Source organism: Takifugu rubripes, chromosome 10 (genome assembly GCF_901000725.2).
Source record: "Takifugu rubripes chromosome 10, fTakRub1.2, whole genome shotgun sequence".
NCBI lineage: Eukaryota > Metazoa > Chordata > Actinopteri > Tetraodontiformes > Tetraodontidae > Takifugu > Takifugu rubripes.
Window position 1 is genome coordinate 11,316,743 of NC_042294.1, and position 23,675 is coordinate 11,340,417.

General features: G+C 46.1%; 2 protein-coding genes across 10 annotated transcripts; both read right to left on the minus strand.

The window, feature by feature from the left end:
* Positions 1-397: 397 nt before the first annotated feature.
* LOC115251268 (nebulette-like) lies at positions 398-2,083 on the minus strand. Its single transcript, XM_029842915.1, has 5 exons — positions 1,943-2,083; positions 1,741-1,833; positions 1,283-1,384; positions 1,010-1,134; positions 398-845 (listed from the first exon to the last, which is right to left on the minus strand). Exons 1-5 carry the CDS (start codon positions 2,049-2,051, stop codon positions 669-671), a joined length of 606 nt encoding a protein of 201 aa, XP_029698775.1. The 5' UTR covers positions 2,052-2,083; the 3' UTR covers positions 398-668.
* Positions 1,985-23,414, minus strand: LOC101080091 (nebulin-like). 9 transcript variants are annotated; one of them, XM_029842909.1, is made up of 67 exons: positions 23,253-23,414; positions 23,040-23,167; positions 22,162-22,890; positions 21,734-22,044; positions 21,527-21,598; positions 20,333-20,434; positions 20,144-20,254; positions 19,876-19,986; positions 19,459-19,569; positions 19,105-19,215; positions 18,921-19,034; positions 18,721-18,831; positions 18,548-18,658; positions 18,304-18,414; positions 18,095-18,205; positions 17,560-17,664; positions 17,374-17,481; positions 16,747-16,857; positions 16,540-16,641; positions 16,343-16,453; positions 16,141-16,251; positions 15,896-16,006; positions 15,701-15,811; positions 15,505-15,615; positions 15,024-15,131; positions 14,617-14,727; positions 14,393-14,500; positions 14,195-14,305; positions 13,926-14,036; positions 13,741-13,851; positions 13,553-13,663; positions 13,194-13,304; positions 13,021-13,131; positions 12,836-12,943; positions 12,649-12,756; positions 12,352-12,462; positions 12,161-12,271; positions 11,957-12,067; positions 11,768-11,875; positions 11,287-11,397; positions 11,101-11,211; positions 10,863-10,970; positions 10,287-10,397; positions 9,973-10,083; positions 9,669-9,779; positions 9,457-9,567; positions 9,194-9,301; positions 9,010-9,120; positions 8,824-8,931; positions 8,457-8,567; positions 7,918-8,028; positions 7,103-7,213; positions 6,750-6,851; positions 6,379-6,483; positions 6,192-6,305; positions 5,345-5,449; positions 5,161-5,265; positions 4,946-5,053; positions 4,480-4,590; positions 4,280-4,396; positions 4,073-4,183; positions 3,471-3,575; positions 3,284-3,388; positions 3,075-3,179; positions 2,728-2,820; positions 2,544-2,636; positions 2,292-2,472 (listed from the first exon to the last, which is right to left on the minus strand). In XM_029842909.1, exons 4-67 carry the CDS (start codon positions 22,031-22,033, stop codon positions 2,320-2,322), a joined length of 7,173 nt encoding a protein of 2,390 aa, XP_029698769.1. In that variant the 5' UTR covers positions 22,034-22,044; positions 22,162-22,890; positions 23,040-23,167; positions 23,253-23,414; the 3' UTR covers positions 2,292-2,319. The 9 variants fall into 9 exon arrangements, 7 of the variants coding, with proteins under 7 accessions (XP_029698770.1, XP_029698769.1, XP_029698768.1 ...); XM_029842910.1 differs by adding an exon at positions 1,985-2,120 and having other exon boundaries at positions 2,272-2,472; positions 22,162-23,414; XR_003889839.1 differs by adding an exon at positions 1,992-2,120 and having other exon boundaries at positions 2,252-2,472; positions 22,162-23,414.
* Between the last annotated feature and the right edge of the window lie 261 nt (positions 23,415-23,675).

The window sequence follows — 23,675 nt, forward strand, 5'->3', positions numbered from 1 at the left end:
TAACATAAATACAGCTCTGCGAATAAAACCAGGTTATCCTTAAATGAAAACCACCCATCAGCAACATTAAATGAGGAATCATCTAGATTTTGAAGGGCATTAATCCAATCAGATTCACTAGAGGGCTGTAAAATGTGCCTGCCAGAGAGGATGATGGGAAATAAAATCATCAGAGAAAGCGACGAGTGATGTTAAATTTTAGTTTAGGACCAATGGGAGATAACGAGGTTCCATGAAAGAATGAATTTATTGCCAAACCACATTCTGACATCTGAGAGAGTGACAAGTTTTTTTTTTTTAAATTCCAAAAAGGTTCTGCGTCGTCTTCCTGTCCAAACATTTAAAAAAAACTGCTTTAACCATTAAATTTCCTCTGTGCCATTTTTAATGAGATGCGATGTGTCATGAGTAACACACTCTATTACTCTCTTCTCATCTACACTTTCATACATCAATCATTTCCCCCAGTTTTTGTCAAATTTAGTGGCACTGCTTTTCCTCAGTATTAATGTTTCAGGGGTTTTTCAGGTGCTCCTCAGCTCCAACCTCTAACCAGGACCTGTAAAATAGGGTATCAACAGCATGCGCTTCCTCTCCTGCTCCTCTCCCACAGATCTTCCCCCTGAGCCGCCTCCAGTCCTCCTCCTCCCCAGAAGATCCTCGCTCCTCTAGTTGTAACTCTCAACATAATTGGCCGGCAGCATGCCCGACTTGCCGGTTCGCTGCACAGTGCCGTACATCCAGCCCTCGTCGATCGGCTGAGCATTGATAATGACGTCACCGTCGCGGAAGGAAACCTCGTCGTGGTCCTGAGCTGCGTAGTCGTACAGCGCCCGATAGACGCGCTGCAGGAACAACAACAGAGTTTGGACACCGAAGAAAACCACATTTGCTTCTTTCTTGCTGCATTCGTGGTGCTCAGACCACAGTTTGGGGATCAACGGGCCGAAGGGGCCGACGCATCACTTCCTGTTTCACTTGCTTAAGTGAGGTTTCGTGCTGAACCTACCGGGGTGGCTGCGTGCGGAGGGGAGGTGACGGATCTGACAGAGGACATGCTGGTCTGGTGCATGTAGCCATGGTGCTGCTGCTGCAGCTGCACTCCCTGATGATAAGCTCCAGGAAGCACCGGAGCTGGAGGAAGAAAAAAGCCACACAGTTAAAAAGACTCTTCTGCTGTGAGCACAGAAGTTCAGGGTTGTGATTCCACCTGTTAAAACATTACAAATGTGTTAATTTTGGATGAGAGAACTCAGAAGATGAATGACACCAGCTGGGCTACCGGGTGTGTTGGTGCTGCTGCCGTCCCAGAGGTCAGAGGTCAACGAGCTGAGAGACTGAGACTGCTGCGAGTGCTGTCTGCTCAATGTGCGGTTGGCCCGCTCTAACGGGGCGCAGAATTCATCCGGCGCCGACGACACGTCCAGGGGAGAACAGAGAGAATTCAAGGTTGCAGGAAAATACAGACGCGGCCGAACTGAGACGTGCAATTACAAACCGTCTCACTCATGTTAATCAAACTGGGCCAAAACGTGCACAAAGTCACTGCACACGCCCTCCAGGAATCATTCATTTAACAGAAAGAGGCTTTAAAGCCGAGGTGACTGATGTTAGATCACTTTCCCAGCACAAAAGCAAGAGAAGGTGAAGCAGAAAGGCAGCGGAGACTGTGAGGGGACCACGGGGCGTTAATGACCACGGGCGTATTATCTGAATGGGAGGGGGGCTCGGCTGGACTACCAGACATCCTACGAAGACTAATGGACTGTATGTTGTCCTCCAGTGGGTCGAAGTCAAAGATGGAGCCGGGGTCTGTCCTCCACACCTTCAGGTCTTCAGAGAGGACAACCTTGTGTCACAACAACGTGGACGCAGCCGAACCAGGCGACGTGGGAGAGAATCGTACGTGACCAGGAAACAAGCGATAGGTGGACTCACTGACCCACTATGATGCCTCCGGGTCGCCTGTCCAGCTCCATCGACTGTGGGTGGATTCCTTTGCCGTAACCGCTCTCCCCCATCATCTGATTGGCCCGCTGGTAGCGATCCATGCAAGGATTTTCCAGCCCTGGTGCGCAGCCCCGTCCACGCGTCCGCTCAAAGTCCTCGTGGTACTTGGCCTGTTAGAAGAAACACACATCAGTGAAGAAAATAATGCAGACAAGGTCTCTCACACACACACACACACAGACACACACAGCCAGAGCATTTGGTCAGTGAGCAAACAAAAGATTTGGATGTTTGGACACATGACATTCTGTAAGCTGCCACCCAGGTTTCTGTTAGCATCGGTGTGTCAGTGGTGCCACGTCACTCATGTTAGCTCCTCCCACAGCCAGGCAGGAAGGATGACGGCCAGCCAGCTACCATTGAGACCACTTCCTGTGACCTCCTGACACGCCTGTATTCAGGCGTGTCCAGCTCAGTGCAGCTCCGCCCCTTCACTTCCTGGAGGCCTCGCTGATACTTCACCTGTCGGTGGGAAACAGAACATGAAAGAACCCGAGACTCAGGCTGCGTGTGCGTGTTTGTGTGTGTCTTGCCGAGCTGATGTTCTCCTGGTTTTGTTTGACTCGCTCTAGCTCGGGTGTGTGTCCGAGGCTGCGGGCCTTCTGTGCCCTCTGCTTGTATTTCACCTGCAGCAGAGATCAAAGCCTCTGTTATTCTGCTCTCTGATAACATGGATGCTACGGGATGATGTCGGGTGCTACGTGTGCGTCTCCTCACTGAGCTGATGTTCTCCTGGTTACGTCGGACTCGCTCCATCTCAGGTGTGTCTGTGACAGCGGTGCCGCTGCCCACTTCCTCTCGATACTGGACCTGGGCAGAGAGGACGTATGCTGACGTACTCTTTAGGAGAGCGTAGAGGTCAGAGGTCGAGGCAACTCAATTCAAACATATAATAACCTTAATAATACAATAATTATGAACGTAGTTACGTCATGTCACAGATGCGGCAATCAAAAAATGATTGGAGATTCGTAAAAGAGCAACTTCTGATGAAGCAAGTGGTGAATTTGCTTGTGCTGTATCCACTCCTTAATGTACTCAACATAGGAAGTTTAAGGGCATACTTGGCTGATCTTCCTGCTGTTCTCCCTGGCCAGGATGATCTCGGGCGTCTCTGTGCTCGAGGACATCAGGCTCTGCGTCAGCTTGGAGTCCCAGCTGTAGCGCAGCTAGGGGGCGACAGAGAGCTGAATGACTACTGTGATTGTGGTGGTTATTGCACATTTGTGGTTCTGTGAACGGCTCACAGCACAGAACAAAACTGGCGGCTCACAGAACTGATGTGCTGCTGATTGGATTTCACTCGCTCCATTTCAGGTGTTTGTGCACCCAGACAGAAGCGTCCCTTCAGACGCTCAGCTTCGTCTTTGTATTTCTTCTGTAAGGCCAGAGGAAACTTCATCACAAACACCCCCCACACACGCACGCACGCGCACACACACACACACACACACACACACCTGGCTGTAGACATCTTTCAGGTAGGAGGCGTGCAGCAGGTCAGGGGTGTCCATTACTGTCCCATATGAGTTTTCTCTGAGCTGCTCTGTCTGCTTATAAGATTTCTGTAACACAAACAAACACAGTTAACGTTCAATAACATCCTGATGACATGAAATCTCTGTATCACTGATTATAAAATCAGAACTGCAGCCATTAGCTGAGCTTCTGGACCAGGACTGGACTCAGAGACAGTTTTGGTTATAATAGAAGCTTTATGAATAATGATGAATTTGAAGGTTTGAAGATCCCAGATACAGAGAAACAGTTTTAAATGCTTTTAAAAAATTGAATTTAGGATATAAAACTATTTTCTACTGAGCTCTGTCAGTCAGGAGCACAGGGGGAGGGACAGAGCAGAAGACCCTTGTTGTCCATGAGAGCAGGAAACTGAACAACAGAATTCTGTTCAACAGGGATGGATGCTACAACAGGAAGTAGAAGAGATTCTAAAGGAATCTGTGTGATGGAACATCTTCAAAAACAGTAGAGATGCGCATAAACACACACACTCAAAAACAATCAAAAATCGTTCCGTATCTTTTAGAAAGAAAAAAGTCACCTCGCTCTGGATCTCTGAGGCTCTTTTGGCTCTTTGTATCTCCAGAACTCCTGCACTCAACTCCATGCCTTTACCCACAATCTCCTTCTCCAGATCCTTGCGGTAGTGCTTCTACAGACCCCCCCCCCCCACACACACACACACGTGCACATACACAAATTAGAGAGAGAACATTTGCATTTTTTAGCAAGTGTCTGTGTGCATCACCTCATTCAGTATCTGATTGGCATTTTTAACCCTCAGCAGCTCAGGCGTTTCCTCCAACCCTACACCAGATAAGCCCCGCCCCTTCACTTCCTGTTCCAGGTCTTTCCTGTAAACCTTCTGTATACAGACAAATAAAGGCATTTAAGCAGATCTGCATCTCTTTGTGTGTGTGTGTGTGTGTGTGTGTATGTATGTCTTACCTCACTCAGCAGGCTGCTAGCATGGCAGGCTGTGATGTATGCTGGTGTTTGGTCTATGTCGACTAAAGCTTTGCCCTTTATCTGCTCCTCATAGTCTTTTCGATACTCTTTCTAAGAAACCAGCACACACACACACACACACACACACACACACACACACACACACACACACGTACTGTGTATCAAAATCATTATCTTCTTTGTTCCTTCCAGCCTGGTGAATATTTGCTCAGTAAATTAGGCACGAACTCAAGTTCCTTTAAGAAAGAAATTTGATGTTTGCTCCAGAAAACATTGACCTGCTCCTTTATTCACTTTTAAGGACAACGTGCTGCTCTTCCAAAAGAACACTCATTATTAATTCAAATGTGTGTCTGAGAGGCTGATTCTGTTTCAGCTGAAAGATAAAACACGCTCACGCAGGTTGGTGCTACGCCGTCTCGTTAAGAAAGTGGCTTTTCTTTACCTCACTTTGCATCTTTTGTGCTTCTTTAGAAACTCTATAAGCTTCGGTGTCTCCAAACTCCATCTGAGAGCTTCCTTTGCTCCGCTCAAACTCTTCTCTGTATTTCACCTTCACCAACACAGACAGTTGTGATTTTGGACGAGTTCTAAGAGTCGTTACGGCCTTAAACAGGGTGAGAAATTGTCTTGTGCCTGTCAGATTACATAAATGGGCACCTGACTGTGCAGCACTGCGTTCTCCTTGTGGTGGAGCTGTTCCGCTGTGTCCACAACCAAGTGGTACTGAGCCTTTGTCTGCTCATACTTCTTCTTATAGTGCACCTGAAGACACACACAGATCAGAATGGATACAGGTGACATCAGCAACAGCGTCACGCCTGTGACCCCGCGTGTGTCCTACGTTGCTCTGCAGCTTGCTGGCATACAGAGCGTGTTCCAGCTGCAGCAGGTTCGGCAGGTCTGAAGAACCTTCTTGCTTCTGGTCCTTGCTGGCTTTGTACTTCACCTGGACACCAAAAAGAGACGAGAGACCACCTGATTTCACAGGACTGAGACTGGTCTCTTAACGTCCTGTAGCCAAACCGTGTTAGTACGAGAGGCTTCCTACATTTCTGAGATCTGTCCTGATCAAAGAGCTGATCTCTAATAATCACATTATGTTGATCTTCTGCATGCAAACGTGCAAGCGGGGCTTCAGCCCTTCCCAGAGGAATTCACCAAAAACGTCACGCACTCATTCAAACAGCAAAGAGAGATTTTACGTGTTTCTGACAGGACAAGAGGACAGCACCATGGTTATTACTGGGCTCCCGTCTTTAATTGTTGGCTCCCTTTGAGCCCACATTTGTTCCAGATTGAGTCAAAACGCTTCCTATGCATCCTAATGAGTGTCTCTGCCACCGCGAGAGGCTTTGAGCAGCCGCCAGCTTTAACACAACAAGCTGTTACGTAATACTGTGACAGTGGTTGTGTGGGCAACGGGTGTGCGCATGCATGCATACGTGCACGGATGTGTGCATGTGTATTTCTTAGTGTGAGGATATAAATATATATAAATGAATAATCACATCTATGCAACGAAGAACAAAGAAGTGGGTGCATCTGGTATTGTGCGTTCTTCACCCTCAGCTGCTCCCATTCACACAACTTTCTTTATTTGTCTCAAAGCTGCTATGGCAACTCCACACAACCTTTTGGGAGGGGGGGATTGGAGGGGAGATAGGACAGAAGAGGACAGGATCTCGCACCTGACTGGCCAGAGCAGCAGCAGCCTGAATGTGTTTGAAGGAGAGACATTCCAGAGGGTTGTAATGAGGCCGCTGGCCCTTTAAGTGCTTGTCGAAACCCTCCTTATACTTCACCTGCAGGACAGGAATCACACCATCAACCCAGTGCATGCTGGGTATATTGCATGATTTGGTCTGTGTGTTTCACCTGGCTGGTCAGTTTGGAGGCTTCCTTTGCATGATTGATGTCAGTTCTGGCCAAGAGGGAACTGTCATTGTAAACTGGCAGCTTGTTCGTATTCTTATACACAACCTGTGAACATGCACACAAACACACACACAATGTAGGGCACTCTTACGTAATGTCAGTTCAATGTTTGCGGCAGCGTGCTTTCTATAATTAATCAGCACTTGACTCAGAACAGCTGAAGAACAGGAACACTGTGAAAAGCAACACTGGACCTCACACACACTCACACACACACACACACACACACACACACACACACACACACACACTCACACACACACACACACACACACACACACACACACACACACACACACACACACACTCACATCACTGGCCAGTTTAGCTGCATTGGTGGCACTGATGATGTCAGGTCTGTCAGCCATCATGCTGAAGTGATGAAGCTCCTCTTTTCCTTTTCTGTAGTTGACCTTCGGCCAGCAGGGGGCGACATATACAAAAGTTAAACATTACCCTATAAAGGTCACGAACTAGAAAACATATTACCCCATCAGTGTAACGCACTACTGCTAATGATCCTATTGAGAGGTGAATTCAGAGATCTTGGCTATCAACCAGTATTTAGTCTCTCTGGAAGGGGGATCATCTAAACTGGTTTTGTGTCTGTCAGCTGCTTTTGATCCACTGGACATGAGTGGTGTACAAATGTGTTGTCACTTACGTTGCTCTGGTGCTTGTTGACCTCTGTGGCGTGCGCCACCTCCGGCAGCATTTTCATGCTGGTGAAACTTGATTTCCCTTTTTCCCGATTGAACTTCTCCTTGTAGAATTTCTACAGATATGAGAAGAAAGGTGACTTTTTCATTTTTATGGCTTCAAACATCCTTAATAACAACTATAGTGTCATAAAGTGACACCTGAAGAGACACTGGACTCTGACTCCACACTGGTTTACCTGTAAGTCCAAACTCCAGCTCCGTTAACACATTTCACATAAAGCTCACTGATTAAAGTTAAATCACAGCTTTAAAAATGTAAAGCAGAACAGGATTTGTCGGCACTGCGGTGCTTTATGCTCCAGTTAGTGTCAGATTGCTCGGTCAATAGAAAGGAAACCTAAAAGCATCTGACAAATTTACCCCGAGGTAACATTTTCTGCCCTTGTGGGGCGGCCGACATTCACGTGAGCCCCCGCTCAACGTTCACCGTGCTGAGCTGCACGTAAACAACACATAACATGAATATGAAGAGGTGCATTGGAACTAGTGAATGATTAATAAATAACAAACACACAACAAGCAAATTTATATTAGGTTAATTTTCTGATTTCACATGAGGAGTGTGTGTGTGTGTGTGTGTGTGTGTGTGTGTGTGTGTGTGTGTGTGTGTGTGCGTGTGACGGCAGTAGGTCAGTGTCCATGTCCTCGGGCTGTAGAACAGCTGTTCTTTCACACAACGCCCCGCCTGTACAGCGTCATGGCTGTTTAAATGCACAGATATAAAACACTGACAGGTTTGATTGGTGCAGAAACTCACGTCGCTCTGAGTCTTTGTCAGCTCCTTGGCAAAGACGGTCTCGATGGTTTGGGGCATTTGGGCGTACAGGCTGCAGCTGGCGTCTTTCTTACTCCCCTCTTTGTACAATTTCTACAAAACATGTTTTAAGTGGATATGAAAGGTCAGAATATTTCCCTGGAGGAAAACCATTGTTGCCTGTCCAACACGCGGCAAGTTACAATTCTACATTTCAGGAAAAAAAAGGTGAATTCTAAATCAGATTAAAACAATTCGATTTTTGACACAGGACTCAGGACCAGAAGAGATCAATTCATCTGTAACTTGCATAATTAATTAATTACAAAATAGGAAGTAAACAATGGTGAACACAGCTAAGACAGCTGTAATTACCTAAGACCACATTTCCCAGAAGCCTTAGTGTTTGACAGTGGGAAACAAATTAAGTTTAAAGATGACATTTCTGGTATTTGCGTGTTCATGGGTTGTGTTTGTTTGTTTTGTGCGCCCGTGCGTGGTGTGTGTGTGTGTGTGTTGTGTGCATGTGTGTGTGCGTGTACCTCGCTGCACAGCTGACTCTGTTCTTTAGCATGTTGCATTTCTTTGGTCTCAGGCAGCAGAGAATAAAGACAGTTGACCAGCTGGTTCTTCCCAGTCTGCCTGTATTTTAACTGTAAACAGAACCACGTGTGGTCACATGACCACGTGTGGTCACATGACCACGTGTGGTCACATGACCATCCCGTCAGTCTGACGTGAGTTTCAAAAAAATCACGAAAGAGTGAAACATGATTCTGAGAAGAACCTGAAAGAAATCTTTGAAAGAAGATTCAACCAAGACAATAAAGATGAGCAAAGAGTAAAGTTGAATTCTATTTGCTTGGATGAGCCTAAAGAAAAATACCGAGTCAAATTCCAGTTTCTCACCTCACTGTGAGTTTCAGCCATTTCTTTGACAAACTGAGTCTGCAGCGTCTCCGGTAGCAGAGAGAAGAGCGTGTTGGGCAGATCCTCTCTGTCCTTCTTGTACTTTGTCTAATAGATGTAAAACAAATCTGTAAAGACGGCAAACGTCAGTAATGCTGAGGCGATCTGATGGCAACAGGCCGTCACCTGACTCTGCAGATCAGAGATCTGCTTCACAAACTCCGTCTGGCTGGTTTCTGCCATCCGATGAAAAACACCGCTGCTGAGCTCCCGCCTGCCTTTCTGCTTGTATTTGTTCTGCAACACACATTCGGGTAGGTGGGTTCTACACTTCCATATTCATTTGTGCCACTGGCACCTTCACACGTACCTCGCTCTGAAGCTCCGTGGCGGCTTTAGCGAGCTTGATCTGTTCGCTGTCGGCCATGGTGGCGTACAGGCTGGAGCGGAGCTCTCGTTTACCCTCCTGATATTTTATCTGCATATCACAAAGGCAACAACAGTTCTAATCAAACCCATCGTCTGAAAATAAAAAAACAAGATCTTCAGAGTTTCTGGACAAATCAAAGGAAGCAACTGAGAAGGTTTTACATGATTTTAAAGGGGGAACGGTGAGCGGACTCCAACGTGTACCTGACTCTGCCGCTCGCTGGCCTCTTTAGCGTGTAGCGTCTCCAGCGTTTCGGGGAGCTGGTGGTACAGGCAGGTCTTTGCTTCCTTCCTGCTGGCCTCCCTGTACTTGGACTGTGAAGCACATTTCCAGGCAGACATGGCGGTGAAATCAGTTCAGTGATGAACTGGAAGAGCAGCCCACTGATGTAAAACAACGTGGACGCCAGTCTCACCTCACTCTGAAGCTCGGCGACGGTCTTGGCGAGCTGGGTTTCAGCAGTTTCTGGCAGCTGTGAGTAGAGGCTCCGAGAAAGGCTCCTCAGCCCTTCCTCCTTGTATTTATTCTGGACGGGAAACATTCAGAGCCGGAATTAAGGGAAACTTTATTGATGTTTAATGATAAAACTGTGAAAACAAGCGGCCTCTCTCGCAGCGGTCAAGAGAAGGACTTTCTAGTTTACTCCCATGGATAATTGGGGGTCATCAGCATAACAGAGACAGAACCAGCAACGATGAATCGTCACCTGTGGTGGTTACCTCGCTCTGCAGGGCGGCCATCTTGGCAGCAAGCTGAGTCTCGGCCGTTCGCGGCAGCTGAGCGTACAAACTGGACGACATCAGCTTCTTTCCACTCTGCTTGTACTTGTTCTACAGGAAACAGGGTCCAACCAGCTGACATGGACTGATGCTTCCCAAGGAGCTCCACGTGGCAACTAAGACTCAATGCTTCACATCTGGATCGACACTAGACTCTCACAGGTTCTTTCATCATCAAGCCTTTATCGATGATTCTAAAATGTATTTTTGTAACCTGCCGAATAGCAAGAACCTTAAATAAAGAGTGCGTTTACCTCGCTCTGCAGCTCCGTCACCTCTTTAACGCGCTGCGTCTCCAGAGTCTCAGGCAGGTGATGGTACAGAGACGTGGAGGCTTCTTTCTTTACTGCTTCCTTATACTTAATCTAAAGGGTTAAAACAAATCGCAATGCTTCACAGTTCTCAGGAGAAGACACAAACTGAAGTGCCAGGGTGGGTGACCAACAGAGAGCACAGGAGGAGGAGGAGGGAGCGAGAGCGAGCGAGGGGGAGAGAGAGAGTCTGAAATATTTCTGATAAGAAAACCAGAAAAAGCAACAGTGTTCAGATTATCTGAGGTGTTTGTGACAGAACAAGTCTTTGTCTCACCTTCATGTCTCCTCAGGAAACACAACGGACAGCAGGAACTGAACTATTTTTACTGCTATTAATTAGTAATAATATATTACAATATGGTGTACACACAAGTATCATCATTGGCTCCAGCGAGAAAATTCTTAAATGTTTGATTTGTCAATGCTGTAAAAGCTATTTTGCCTGTCTTATACCTGTTATGACGAAATACAACTTAATATAATCATTCTGAAAGCCTGTGCGTGCTTGTTTCTCACCTCACTGTGAGTTTCAGCCATTTCTTTGACAAACTGAGTCTGCAGCGTTTCCGGTAGCAGAGAGAAGAGCGTGTTGGGCAGGTCCTCTCTGTCCTTCTTGTACTTTGTCTTCAAGCAGAAAAATCCACAGCACATTAGATAAATATCCTTAATGTCTACGTCCTTAAATGTCAACACCGGTACGATCTCCGTGTGATGCACCTGTAGACCGTCAGAATGATGCGTTCATGGTCCTCACCTCGCTCTGTATCTCTGACATCTGTTTAGCAAACTGCGTCTCTGCTGTCTCAGGCAGAGCCGAGTACAGGTTCTTACTCAGCTCCTTCTTCCCATCTTCCTTATACTTCAGCTGATGAGCGGACATCAACAAATCTATCAGACGCTGAAGCTGATGGCCAGGAATTATTTTAACGACGCTCCTCACCTCACTGTAAACGCCGGTCAGCTCTTTAGCCAGCCGCGTCTCCGACGTTTCAGCTAACTGCTGATACAGCGAAACGCTCATTTCCTTCTTACAGTCCTGCTTGTATTTCACCTTCAATAAAGATAAAAAATTGAAAGAAAATAAAAAAGGAAACTAGTGTCTTTTCAGCTAATATCTTGTCAAATGTAATAACAGTGTTAAATTGCGTGGAAGAAGCCATAAAATCAGCCAGTATGTTACCAAAGACTTTAACTGTGACAGATATTAACTTCCATTTTTGTTACCATCACATGACATTCGCCAGGTTTTATAGCTTCAAACTTCATTTAGCAGTAAGATAATTACACCAATGTTGACGCCTTCAACAGGCAAACTGACGTGAACCTTGCTCCTGATTACCATAATATTCAGCCATGCTAGTTCATTTGCGGCAAAAACACCTGAATTCCAGAGTTTTAAACTCTATTTCTGCATCCTGCACCTGACTCTGCAGCTGTGAAGCCTCTTTAGCGTGAACAGTTTCCAGAGTTTCTGGCAGCTTCGAGTATAAACATCTGGAGACGTCGGCCCTTCCTGCTTTATATTTGTTCTAAAAGAGAGCGCGTCAGATGTGACATTTAGACTCAAAATCACAGAAGAATATAGAATTCCTCGAAACTTCAGGCTGTACCTCACTTTGGACTTCAGCAAGACTTTTGGCAAACTGGGTGTCGCTGGTTTCTGCAAGCTGAGAGTAAACGGTGACACTCTGGCTCTTTTTCACACTCTCCTTGTACTTGTTCTGCAAAAAAACACATCTGTTGCACATCCTTTTCAGGATAAAGACCTCTGGTTACCCTACGTGTGTGTGTGTGTGTGTGTGTGTGTGTGTGACCTCGCTCTGTATCTCAGTCATCTCTCGAGCAAACTGTGTCGCAGAGGTTTCAGGAAGCCGAGAGTAGAGAGGTGACGCCAGCTCCTTCTTCCCCTCATCTTTATACTTATTCTATTGGAAGAAATTAGAACAAACCGGTCCGATTCCAACGGGACAGAGAGGGCGATTTGACTGGTTGCTCTGGGGCTCACTTCACTTTGCAGTTCTGTCACTTCTTTGGCATGTTTGGTCTCCAGAGTTTCAGGTAGTGTGGAGTAAAGTGATGACGCCATCTGCTGCCTCCCTGCCTGCTTATACTTCACCTGATCAATGAACACACACACACACACACACACACACACACACACACACACACACATGCACACACACACACACACATTTACAGGGAACAAGGTGATGATCAATGTTTCTGCACTGGTGGATGTTGTTGGTGTTGAAAGAATTGCAAAAACCCTCAGATTTAATAAAAATAGGAGAGAGTTTCTCACCTCACTGTGAGTTTCAGCCATTTCTTTGACAAACTGAGTCTGCAGCGTTTCCGGTAGCAGAGAGAAGAGCGTGTTGGGCAGGTCCTCTCTGTCCTTCTTGTACTTTGTCTAAATAGGGAAAGCCATTTCTCATCAAAGAGAGGAACAAAGGGGAGGCAGAGAGAAGTGAAGCAGAACAAAGCTGTACCTCACTCTGGATGTCTGACAACTGTTTGGCCAAATGAGTCTCGGCGGTCTCAGGGAGGAGATGATACAGTGGTGTTGATGTGTCCTTACCATTTTCTTTGTATTTTAGCTGAAATTCCAGTATCAACAGTAATCAGAAGTGTGCCTGAGTAAGAGGTCACATGATCAGAAGCAGAGCGTAGTCACTTGACTCTGAAGCTCCATGGCTTCCTTGGCGTGCTCCATCTGGAGGGTTCGTGGGAGGCTGGAGAACAGGCACGATGGCAGCTCCTTCTGCCCCTCCTCTCTGTATTTCACCTGCAAGACAACAGCATGAGCGGGGAGTCCAAAATGATCAGATCTGGGGCGTAATTGTGTACCTGGCTCTGGAGCTGCGACGCTTGTTTGGCGTGTTGGGTATCGAGAGTTTCGGCCATCACAGAATACAAACAGCTGCCGGCTTCCTGCCTCCCAGACTTTTTATACTTTGTCTGAAAATATGAAATATTAGTTAAATGAATACATTTATAAAACAATATTTGCATAACGTGTGAAATACAATAAAACTGTGGCATTTCCCACCAATTAAACCATAAAAAGCATTAAGCGTGTTATAATTGGATGTCGTATTTTTGGAACCACAATCTGCTTCTGCAAGTTAATGAAAGAGTTTGTTTCTGAGCTGCTGTTTCCAGATGTCCTGACAGGTTTGTGCGGCTCTGGTTGAGTTTTGGGTTACCTGGCTCTGCAGCTCAGAAACGGCTTTGGCAAACTGAATCTCTGCAGTTTCAGGCAGCTGAGAGTAGAAGCTCTGACTGAGGTTCTTCAAACCATCTTCCTTGTACTTGTTCTAGACCCAGAGACAGGAAACAGTGTTGATGGATGGATGCAGATTGATGAACGGCGCCTGACTCTGACTTCTCCTACAGCGCTCTGCATGTCGGTCAGCTCGTGGACAAACTGGGCCTCTGGAGTGTCGGGCAGCTGATGGTAGAGCGGGTGGCTCAGATCCTTCTTAACGGCATCTTTATAACTGATCTGGAGAAAACAGAATGGAGAGTGTGTGAGAACTGGTGGTGAGTTGTCTGCACAGGTAAAGGTTGTGGCTGTACCTGACTCTGCAGCTGGGAAGCCTCTCGAGCATGCTGAGTCTCCAGAGTTTCAGGTAGTTGCTGATACAGAGATGTTGATGCCTGCTTCTTTCCAGCTTCTCTGTATTTAATCTGAACACATTCAAGTTTTACACTTTCACGGGACAACAAATCCATCATGTGAGCTGAGATTCCAGGTGCTCTATAAATCATTCTTCACGGTTTATCTGCTTCATCTCCAGACGATTCCCTGTTAAATCAAAAGCAAATCCATTCGAAGCTTTAGCTACCTCGCTCTGCATGTCTCCCAGCTCTTTAGCATGCTGCATATCGAGTGTGTTGGGCAGCACCGAGTACAGGCTGACTCCCATCTCCTTCCTGCCGTCTTCTTTGTACTTCACCTTGTGATTAACCAGAAGAGAACAAAGACAGAACAATGAGGAGAGCTGCTAGGGCCTGAAACCTGTGGTGGAGGTGGAGCACGCTACCTCACTGAGCATGTCCATCTGCTCCCTCACAAACTGAGTCTGGAGGGTTTCTGGCATCAGGTGATACAAACTGCATGAGCCCGTCTTTGAACTCTGTTTGTAGTTCAGCTGATCGAGGGGAGAAGGAAAATGAACAACAGCTCACTGAAGCTCTGGAGTTATATCCATCTAACTTTGCTCGTTACCGCCGCCACATTTCTGTCACTTTAAAGGTTAAACTTCACCTGGCTCTGCAGCTCTGAAGCCTCTTTGGCATGCTGGGTTTCCAGAGTCTCTGGGAGAGTCGCGTACAGAGAAGACACGGCTGCTTTCCTTCCCGCTTCTTTATATTTCCTCTGAAATGGGTCATAAACCAACAATTAAGCTCGTCTTTTTCGTACATTCTTCCTTTTATTCACAAGCGTTCACAGTTTCTCTCCCGTTGAATTGAGCTTCTGTTCGTGTTGTAACTTTTATAGAAATGAGTCTCTGACCTCAGGTTCATTAATACTTAACAAGAGTCTATTAATAGTAAATAAAGTCTCATTCAAACCTAACTGTCGTTTTAAGAACAGCTGATATGGCAGAGGAGCATCTATGGAGAGGTTCAGAGCTCCTCCCTGTTTGGGTCTGACTGCTCGGTGTCGCTCACCTCGCTCTGCAGTTCAGACACACGTTTGACAAACTGGGTCTCAGATGTTTCTGGGAGCTGAGAGTAGACGCTCTGACATAAGCTTCTTTTTCCTTCTTTGTACTTGCGCTGGAAAAAACAATGAAATGAATGTTCAATTGCTTCTTTAAAAACAAACTGCCTGCGAAAGCTCTTTGATTCTGGTTCTGATGCTGGAGCCTCATATGAGCCTCATATGAGTCTGGGAGGTATTAAAATTTCAGAAATCATGGGTAACGACACAGAGATGATCTATGTCTGATCCAAAAACATTCAGTTACAGCAAATCCAGAATCCTTCCTGAGTTTAATACAGAAAACGGCAACTATGCTGTGAAATCTACTGATTATCCTTGAAGGAGGGTGTTGGAGTTATTTTCAGCAATGGATTAATGAAGATTTGGTAATGCAGTCAGAATCTCGGTGCTTTTCCTGGGTGTCACATGACCATTGCGTGTATTTACCTCACTCTGCATTTCAGTCATCTCTCTGGCAAAGCTAGTTTCCGCAGTGTCGGGCAGAGTGGCGTACAGGCTGCTGGAGACATCTTTTATCCCACTTTCCTTGTATTTGACCTGAAAGATGACAGCAGTAGTAAGCCGAGCACACCAGACTCTCTCCAGCCGTAGTCTCGGTGGTCTTTTTAAACAAGAGATTTACCTGCCTGAGCAGCTCAGCAGCTTCTTTAGCGTGTTGCGTGTCCATGGTTGCAGGCAGGGTGGCGTACAGACATGAGTTCATCTCTTTCTTACCTGCCTCCTTGTACTTGACCTTGGAAAAACAATAACACAAAGGCGTTGACCTTGGCTTCCACTTCTAGTGCTGATGATGTAAGTTGAGGTGTGAGTGGCCTACCTGACTCTGCAGCTCGGACAGCTGCCTGGCCAGCTGTGTCTCACTGGTCTCTGGCAGCTGATGGTACAAGCTGCTCTGAAGCTGCTGCCTCAGACCTTCTTTATATTTGACCTTCAGGAAGCACAAAGACTCCATAAAACATCCGGTATTTCACACCTATGTACTAGAAACATGAATTAAAGAACTAGAACACTGCACTTTCATGCATATGGGTGTGATCAAGAGAAATTGTTTGGTGTGAGTACCTGGCTGCACAAGTCTGAGGCTTCTTTGGCATGTTGGGAGTCGATAGTCTCAGGCAAAACAGAAAACAGGTTGATGCTCATGTCCTTTCTGTTATCATCTTTATACTTCACCTGAAAAAGAAACAGGAGTACTGATGTTTACCCAACAGCACCATGAGCTCCTTCATGGAAGTGCAGGCCAGCCAGTCTGCACTGACGTCACCTCGCTGAGAAGCTCAGAGACTTCCTTGGCGTGGGCTGTCTCCAAGGTTTCTGGCAGCAGGTGGAACAGTGTGGAGGAGAGATCTTTCTTCAGAGAAGCTCTGTACTTCAGCTGAAACACGCGGGAGCAGAGACAATTATCCGTGTTTAAAAACCGGCAGGGCGAGGCATGAAAGCGGAGGTGTGCGTCTGCGTTACCTCGCTCTGAAGCTCAGAAGCTTCTCTGGCATGCAGCGTCTCCAGAGTCTCGGGCATGGTGGAATAAAGGGACCCTTCTGCCTTTCCCTGCTTGTACTTCAACTACAACAATTAAAACAATTACAGCTGCTGGACTGACTGTAAATCCGAAGGTGCATGTAGAAATGCAGGTTTGTGTTGGTGTCAGTGGAAGAAATAGGCCCTTACGTCACTCTGCACCTCAGAAACGTTGCGAGCGAATTGCGTCGCCATGGTTTCAGGCAGCTGACTGTAGACGCTCTGAGAGAGGCTCTTTAGACCTTCCTCCTTGTACTTTATCTGGAGAAGACATCATTTGATGAGATTCAGTTGAAGCTCATTCAAGATGAGCATAAATTTTACCCTCTGATGAGGAAAAAGAAAAACCTTCTGCAATTTTTATTTCCTTTCCTGGTTTTGAAAAGAACACATTGAATAATTTATGCCGCAGCTGTGAGACATTTATACTCTGTTCACAGGCATTATCGTGTTATTGTCTACTATTGATGGTGAAATAAAAACCATCAGATGCTGTGAAGAACACGTCTTTGTGTTTTCACAGACGAGCCTCGACACCCACTTGAGCCTCACTGGCCTTGATCCCGTGATGGTTAAAATGCAAATGAGAGGCCGCGGCGCAGAAAAACTCTTTGATCCTGTTTTCACACTGCTGGATTTATGAAGGAAAACATCAGAGTGAAGCTCAAACGGGTCCAAATATCCTGATCAGTGTTACGCCATCTCAGCTGAAAACAGTTTTAAACCAACCTCATCTGAGTGATCGTCTGGATCATTGAGGATTAGCAGATTTCCTACCTGACTGATGTTGTTGCTCACTTCTCTGCTGAAGATAGTTTCTGGTGTTTCAGGCATAGTGGAATACAAACTATTGGACATCTCCTTCCTGCTTTCTCTGGATGCCACCTAACGATAGAGAAACATAATGAGTGGATCAGCAGAACCTTTTTAAAAGTATCCAGGTGATGCTGCTGCGTTCTGGACCTGACTGTGCAGCTCTGCCGCCTCCTTAGCATGCTGAGTCTCCAGAGTGTCGGGCAGACGTGGGTATTCACAGTTCTTCACCTTTCCTGCTGCTTTATATCGAACCTGCACACAACATAAATGAAAAACTTTTAAACCAAATGACTTTTAAGAAGGAAATTGTAAATGTGTTTCAGTCACTTTTTAAAAACTTGAGTTATCGTTTAAAGTTGTAGTTTACAAAAACTTGAAATGTAGCCATTTCAGCTAAAATGTAAAGGTCATTAGCAGGATCCACTCCTGCATATCATCTCTTGAAAAAGACTCTTGTGAGCATTTCATTAAGGTTTTACGTCATTTTTACCCTCCAGGACATGAAACGATCATCTAGCTGCTGATGTGCTGCATTAAGTTAAAATAAATCTAACATTTGTTTGTTTTATCTGCAAATAAAAGGTCAAAGCTGATAGTCCACTTAGGTCCATAGACGTAGTGCCAGAAGAAGGCTGCAGTTCTGCTTGGTGTTCCTGTGTGGGCTCAACGTTACGTTTCCTACCTGACTCTGCAGCTCGGACAGCTGCCTGGCCAGCTGTGTCTCACTGGTCTCTGGCAGCTGATGGTACAAGCTGCTCTGAATCTGCTGCCTCAGACCTTCTTTATATTTGAGCTGCAGAAAAGAATGAGTGATCCCGTCATCGTACGATCACAGTGACGCAAAAAAGTTGTGAGAGTAGCAGAGAAGCACAAAAGGACGTATTTGAGTACATGGCTCTGCAGGTCGGAGGCCTCTTTGGCATGCTGGGTGGCGATGGTTTCAGGTAGCACAGAGTACAGGCTGATGCTCATCTCCTTCTTACCATCCTCTTTATACTTCACCTGGTTAAAGAAAACAGGCCTGGGTGCAGTTACCTACTGTCAGAGGTTATCTTTATGTAATTATACTAATGCCTGACAGCAAAACATACAGTAAAGAGGCACAGGTATACCCCACAAAATAAACACCGTGTACCTCGCTGCAGAGCTCAGACGCCTCCTTGGCGTGCGCTGTCTCTATCGTCTCTGGGAGCAGAGAGTACAAACAGGAGGCCACGCCCCTCTTGTCCGCCTCTTTGTACTGCTTCTAAAATTCAGAAGAAGTTAAAACTTCTTCAGATTTAGCATTTGAAGACATACTGATCTGACCTGGCTCTGCAGCGCCGCAACACTCTTAGCAAACTGAGTCTCTGCAGTTTGGGGAAGCTGAGAATAAAAACTCTGAGAGAGGCGTCGTCGGCCGGCTTCTTTGTATTTACTCTGAAACAGAAATAAAAGCATGCGTGGTATGTGAAGTGATCCTGGATCAATTCGAGGTGACTGAGGTGAATGTTCCTGGTGTGTCCTACCTCACTCTGCATTTCTGTCATCTCTCGAGCAAACTGGATCTCCGCAGTGTCAGCGAGCTGAGAGTAAAGAGAGGATGGAGCTCTTTTAACCTGCAACTTAGGCCGATAGTTCACCTGAAAGAGACAGACATGAAAAGAGAGGATGAGAGACCCAGGACCTGTGTGTGTGTGTGTGTGTTTGTACCTCGCTCTGCAGCTGAGAAACCTCCACAGCGTGCTGTATTTCTGGGGTGTCTGGCAGTTGAGAGTAGAGGGAGATGGAGGCCTTCCTTTTTCCATCTTCTTTGTACTTTTTCTGAGACAGATTGAGAAAGGCCACCGGCATTTTTAACGTGCGATTGGTGAACATGATGCAGATCATAGCTGAAAAGGTTTTTCCCCTTTCATGCAACTGCTGCATATTAAAATGTTCCTACACAGCTAGCGCAATTAGCTGCGTTGCTAATACCAGAAGTTCTGATGCAAGCTGGACCAGAATGATGCGATTGATGAAACAGCATCACTGATAGAAATCAGAATAAAGATCTCGTTGCTGTACCTCGCTCTGAAACTCTTGCACCGTCTTTGCCAGCTGCATCTCGGCGGTCTCAGGAAGTTGAGAGTACAGACTGGTGCTCATCTCTTTCTTTCCTTCCTCTTTATACTTGTTCTGAGGAACAGAAGGTTCTGAATGTGACAAATGGAACGGCGCCAGAAAGCTTTTCAGTTAAGTCTGGTCTGAAACAGGTTTCCAGGACAAACAGAATTTAATGGTCCAGAATGACCAGTAAAGGCTGCTTGTTATTCTCTGCTGCGCTGCTGTTAACTCATATAGAGGAGCTGGTTTTTCCTGACTCAAGAATAACTGGACTCATCTCTGAAGTGGGAGGAAACAGTCTGAGACCAGATGGAAGACAGAAGAAAAGGACAGAAGTAACTTTCAGCATCCATCATCCATCCATCCATCTATCCTGACCTCGCTCAGCATCTCTGTGAGCTCTCTGACAAACTGAGTCTCGGCTGTTTCTGGGAGCAGGGAGTAAAGAGATGAGGAGAGCTCGGTCTTCATGTTTCCTTTATATTTAACCTGGAAATGAAGCAGAGACCAACCAGCTTCCACAGTTATTATTCAAAACGAACATTCTGATCTGTCTAGATTCTACAGACTTTAGGTTGGAGCCACTGAGAAACGTTTGAAAATGTCTGTTCTTTGTGCTGCTCCTCACAGACACTGACATCAGTACCTCACTCCGCAGCTCTGAGGCCTCTCTGGCATGTTGGGTCTCAGGAGTCTCAGGTAGGACCGAGTACAGAGACATGGAGGCTTCCTTCTTACCCTCCTCTTTGTACTTGGACTGAAACAATAACACAAACCAGATTAGTGTGACCGTCTGTGTGTGTGTGTGTGTGTGTGTGGGGCTGTGTGTTCAAACCTCAGATATGACAGCACTGATGTTCTTGGCATGAATGAGTTCTGCTCCAGGAACAAACAGACTCTGACCTCTCATCTTCTCCAAGTCCTCTTTATATTTCACCTACAGGCCAGAGGAGGAACGAGCGTGTTCACGACCGCACACAAAACATCTTTTAGTGCTACAATCCAGAACTGTCGTTGTCTGTGTAATAAACCCAACGATGGCTGTGTTGTCGATTACTAAAAGAACCTTTTTTGGGAAGTGGTGCAGCCTGGGAGCAAGAACAAGACCACTCCTCTCGAACAATGTCTGACATTACTGTAATGAGGACAAGTGCCGCATAAATGGAACAATGGGATTGTTCGCCGTCTTCCCCTGTTTGTGTTGAAACTGTAACATGTGACGCAGTTCCCGTCATGCTCTTGCATTCTTCTGCTGGATATTTCTGGTTTCTGTCCACACAGTTGAATAGTTGATTGTTTTTTGTCAAAGGCTTGAACTCTACAGACTCACTGATCTTTAGGTGTTGCTACAATCACACACTACTGTGACATTACTACTGTAGCAATCAGACTTTGTAATCAGGTCAAGATACAGTTTTGTAGAAATCTTTAAAAAACAGAAAGAAACAATGACAAAAATGTTCTTGTTTCATGAGCTGGAGCTCAGAACTGTAGAGAACTGCTGGTGGGTTGACCTGATTTCAGCGCAGCTGATGAGTCACGGTGCTGAACGCGAGCTGCCGTGTTGGATTCACCTCTGCCGACCCGCTTCTCACCCTCCCACATGCAGCTACAGTATCCAGCCTCATTCACCATTCGGTTGTGAGATGTGAGCTTCAGAGGACGCCAGCAGCGGTCAAAGGACTTCTAGCTGTTCACGTATAGTTAAAAACAGCCGCTGGCTGGTAGTCATGGCAACCATGTGCTCAAATCTGAAGAGGTGGAGGAAGAGCGTGAAGGCCTGCTGCTGCCAGAACTAACCCGAGTTTAGATCCAAACAGCTCTGGTTCGCTGAACAACAATTAGTATGTTCATATTTTGGTCAGAACCTTCAGAATAGCCGACAGTGGACTGATTTACCCCTCTATTACTGGTCCACCTACGGTGTCCTGCCTCAGGGGACGGAGGTATAAATGCAATAAAATAACGGAGCCTGACAGCACCACAACGGCGCAGTGACAGAAAGCTCAACCGGACTGAAGGAACTCACATCACTGGCGAGCAAACTGCATCTCCTGTTGAACGCCGGGTCTGGAAGTGGAGGCTTCACACTGGACCAGAGCTGCAAACGAGCAAACAATAAGCAAACGAGCAGAGAGGAGAATTCCTTCCGTCTCTCCACTGTAATGTTGTGTTGATAGAAGGCTGGAGGGCGTCACTATGGAACCTCCGCTACCTTTCTGCTGAACGTCCTCACCTCTGATTCCCACAGCCCCGTCAACTTCTTTGCTCGACTCTCCTCTTCCTCCTCTCCGCCTTTCATCTCCGTTCTTTCCTTCTCCAGCTCCTCTTCTTCATCGTCTTCTCCCTCTCTTATTTTGTCAGTGTCCTCCGGTTCTTTCTCCTCTGTGTCGGTCTTTTCATCAAGGGTGTCGACAGCTGTTGTTGTGACCGTCGTAACTACGGTCTCTTCCAAAGATTCTTCCTGCTTTACCACCTTTGTTGTAACCTCCACCACCTCACCGACCATCTCTGCAGGGGCCTTCTCTACCTCCATCTCAGTCTCCTCTAAGGACAGAGGACATCTCACCTCTGTACGTTTCTTATGCTACACTCAAAAGTTAAGAAAAAGCAAAGGAACCCCAGAGAAATTCAAACAAAATCTCAATTCAATCTTGTGCTCACCTTTTTCACGACGGGCTCAATGAACTTTACTTTTGACCTTCCCTCCTCTCTTCAGTCAAGGTCGTTGTTTGGAAGGTTCCTGGAGCTGTGACCTTTGGGGGTTTTCTGATCCGTCTGATGCCAGTAGGACTGTTCCAAGCCTTTAGCTCTTCGTTGTTGTCGTGTTCTCCAGCTCAACCTTCTCACGTCTTGGTTCTCTGATTTCTAACGTCCTCATCTACTCGTCTCCTCAATGTCCTCTCATCAGGAAGTCGTTATCACTATTAATGTCCACATTTAGCCCTCCACTTAAGCCCTTATCGGTGCCAAGCCCTTCAGCCCCGTCAGTGCCAGCCTCGGGTTCACAGGTCTGAAGGGCACGTCGGTGAACTGGAAAGAATTTTCTGAGTGTCTGATGCCGCCCTAAATATGAAGTCATGTTTTTAAACCATGTCCCTTTTTGATTTGACTTCTCATGAGTGAAATGGAACTACATGTTATCTGCTCCTGCTGCCATTATATGGCCATCGACGACGCCATCGTTTACAGCTGTGACAAGATGCCAACACATCATCACAGATGATAACATCTTAAGGCAGCATGAGCCTGATCCTGTCCTGATGGGATCCACCGTTAAAGCTCATCACAACTGACATGAAGGCAAAGCTGGATTCCAAACATCATCTTCACACCAGCTCCATCTATCAGACCTCAAACCTCCTCTTCTCTCATCAGGTCAACCTTGAAAAGCTGAGTAGCACATAAACATGTGGGCTGATACTATTGAAGCAGAGGCTGTGTGTGTGTGTGTGTGCATGTGTGTTTATTTAAAGAGGAGCGTGGGGCGAGGAGGAAGAATATGTGGTGTGTTAACACAGTGGACTAATATGATTACTCACCCAGGCAAACACAGGAAGAGAGCAGAAGACTGATGGGACTCTGTCCATCCAGGACAGAAAGGATCACATCGAACAAACGTAAAAACAAACAACTAAAACAGGAAATTAAATCACTTTTCCAGAAAACCCTGAAAAACGAAAACAAACTTTGAATGAATAGTTTGTTATTTATTAGTTAAAACAACTAAATTTAGAAGGAAAGAGGCCACTTACTCAGTTTTTGCAGAAATTCCTCTTCAAACAGATAAAAAGGTGTGTGTGTGTGTGTGTGTGTGTGTGTGTGTGTGTGTGTTTGTTCACTGACCAAAGCACCCAGCTCTCATACACTTCACAGTTTAAACACACATTATTGAAAGATGAGATGTGTGTGTGTGACCATACAATACTGATCTGCTCCTGAGTTCTTCTCAGTCTCTGCATCTCTGGGGTGTCCGACACGATGCTGAACCCTCGACCTTTGCTCTCCTCAAAGTCCTTCTTGTACTTGACCTGCAGGAGATCCAAAAGGTCAGAGATATTTTTCTACTTAATCCTGATTTAAACACACACACACACACACACACACACACACAGCACGCTCCCTGTTGTCTGCTGAGTAGACATCTGTGCTTTTGTACACTTGTCTACAGGGTTCCA

Bases quoted from the DNA above. Each gene is read 5' to 3' on its own strand.
- LOC115251268 (XM_029842915.1), bottom strand. From the start codon at position 2,051: ATGGATCGCTACCAGCGGGCCAATCAGATGATGGGGGAGAGCGGTTAC. The intron at 1,834-1,942 runs GTCAGTGAGTCC...TCCTCTCTGAAG, and splicing joins ACCCGGAGGCATCATAGTGG to ACCTGAAGGTGTGGAGGACA. The intron at 1,385-1,740 runs GTAGTCCAGCCG...GCGCCCCGTTAG, and splicing joins TAGTCTTCGTAGGATGTCTG to AGCGGGCCAACCGCACATTG.
- LOC101080091 (XM_029842910.1), bottom strand. From the start codon at position 22,033: ATGGAGGTAGAGAAGGCCCCTGCAGAGATGGTCGGTGAGGTGGTGGAG. The intron at 19,987-20,143 runs GTACTGATGTCA...CTTCATTTCCAG, and splicing joins CCTCAGAGCTGCGGAGTGAG to GTTAAATATAAAGGAAACAT. The intron at 5,054-5,160 runs GTGCCCATTTAT...GTGTTGGTGAAG, and splicing joins ACGCAGTGCTGCACAGTCAG to GTGAAATACAGAGAAGAGTT.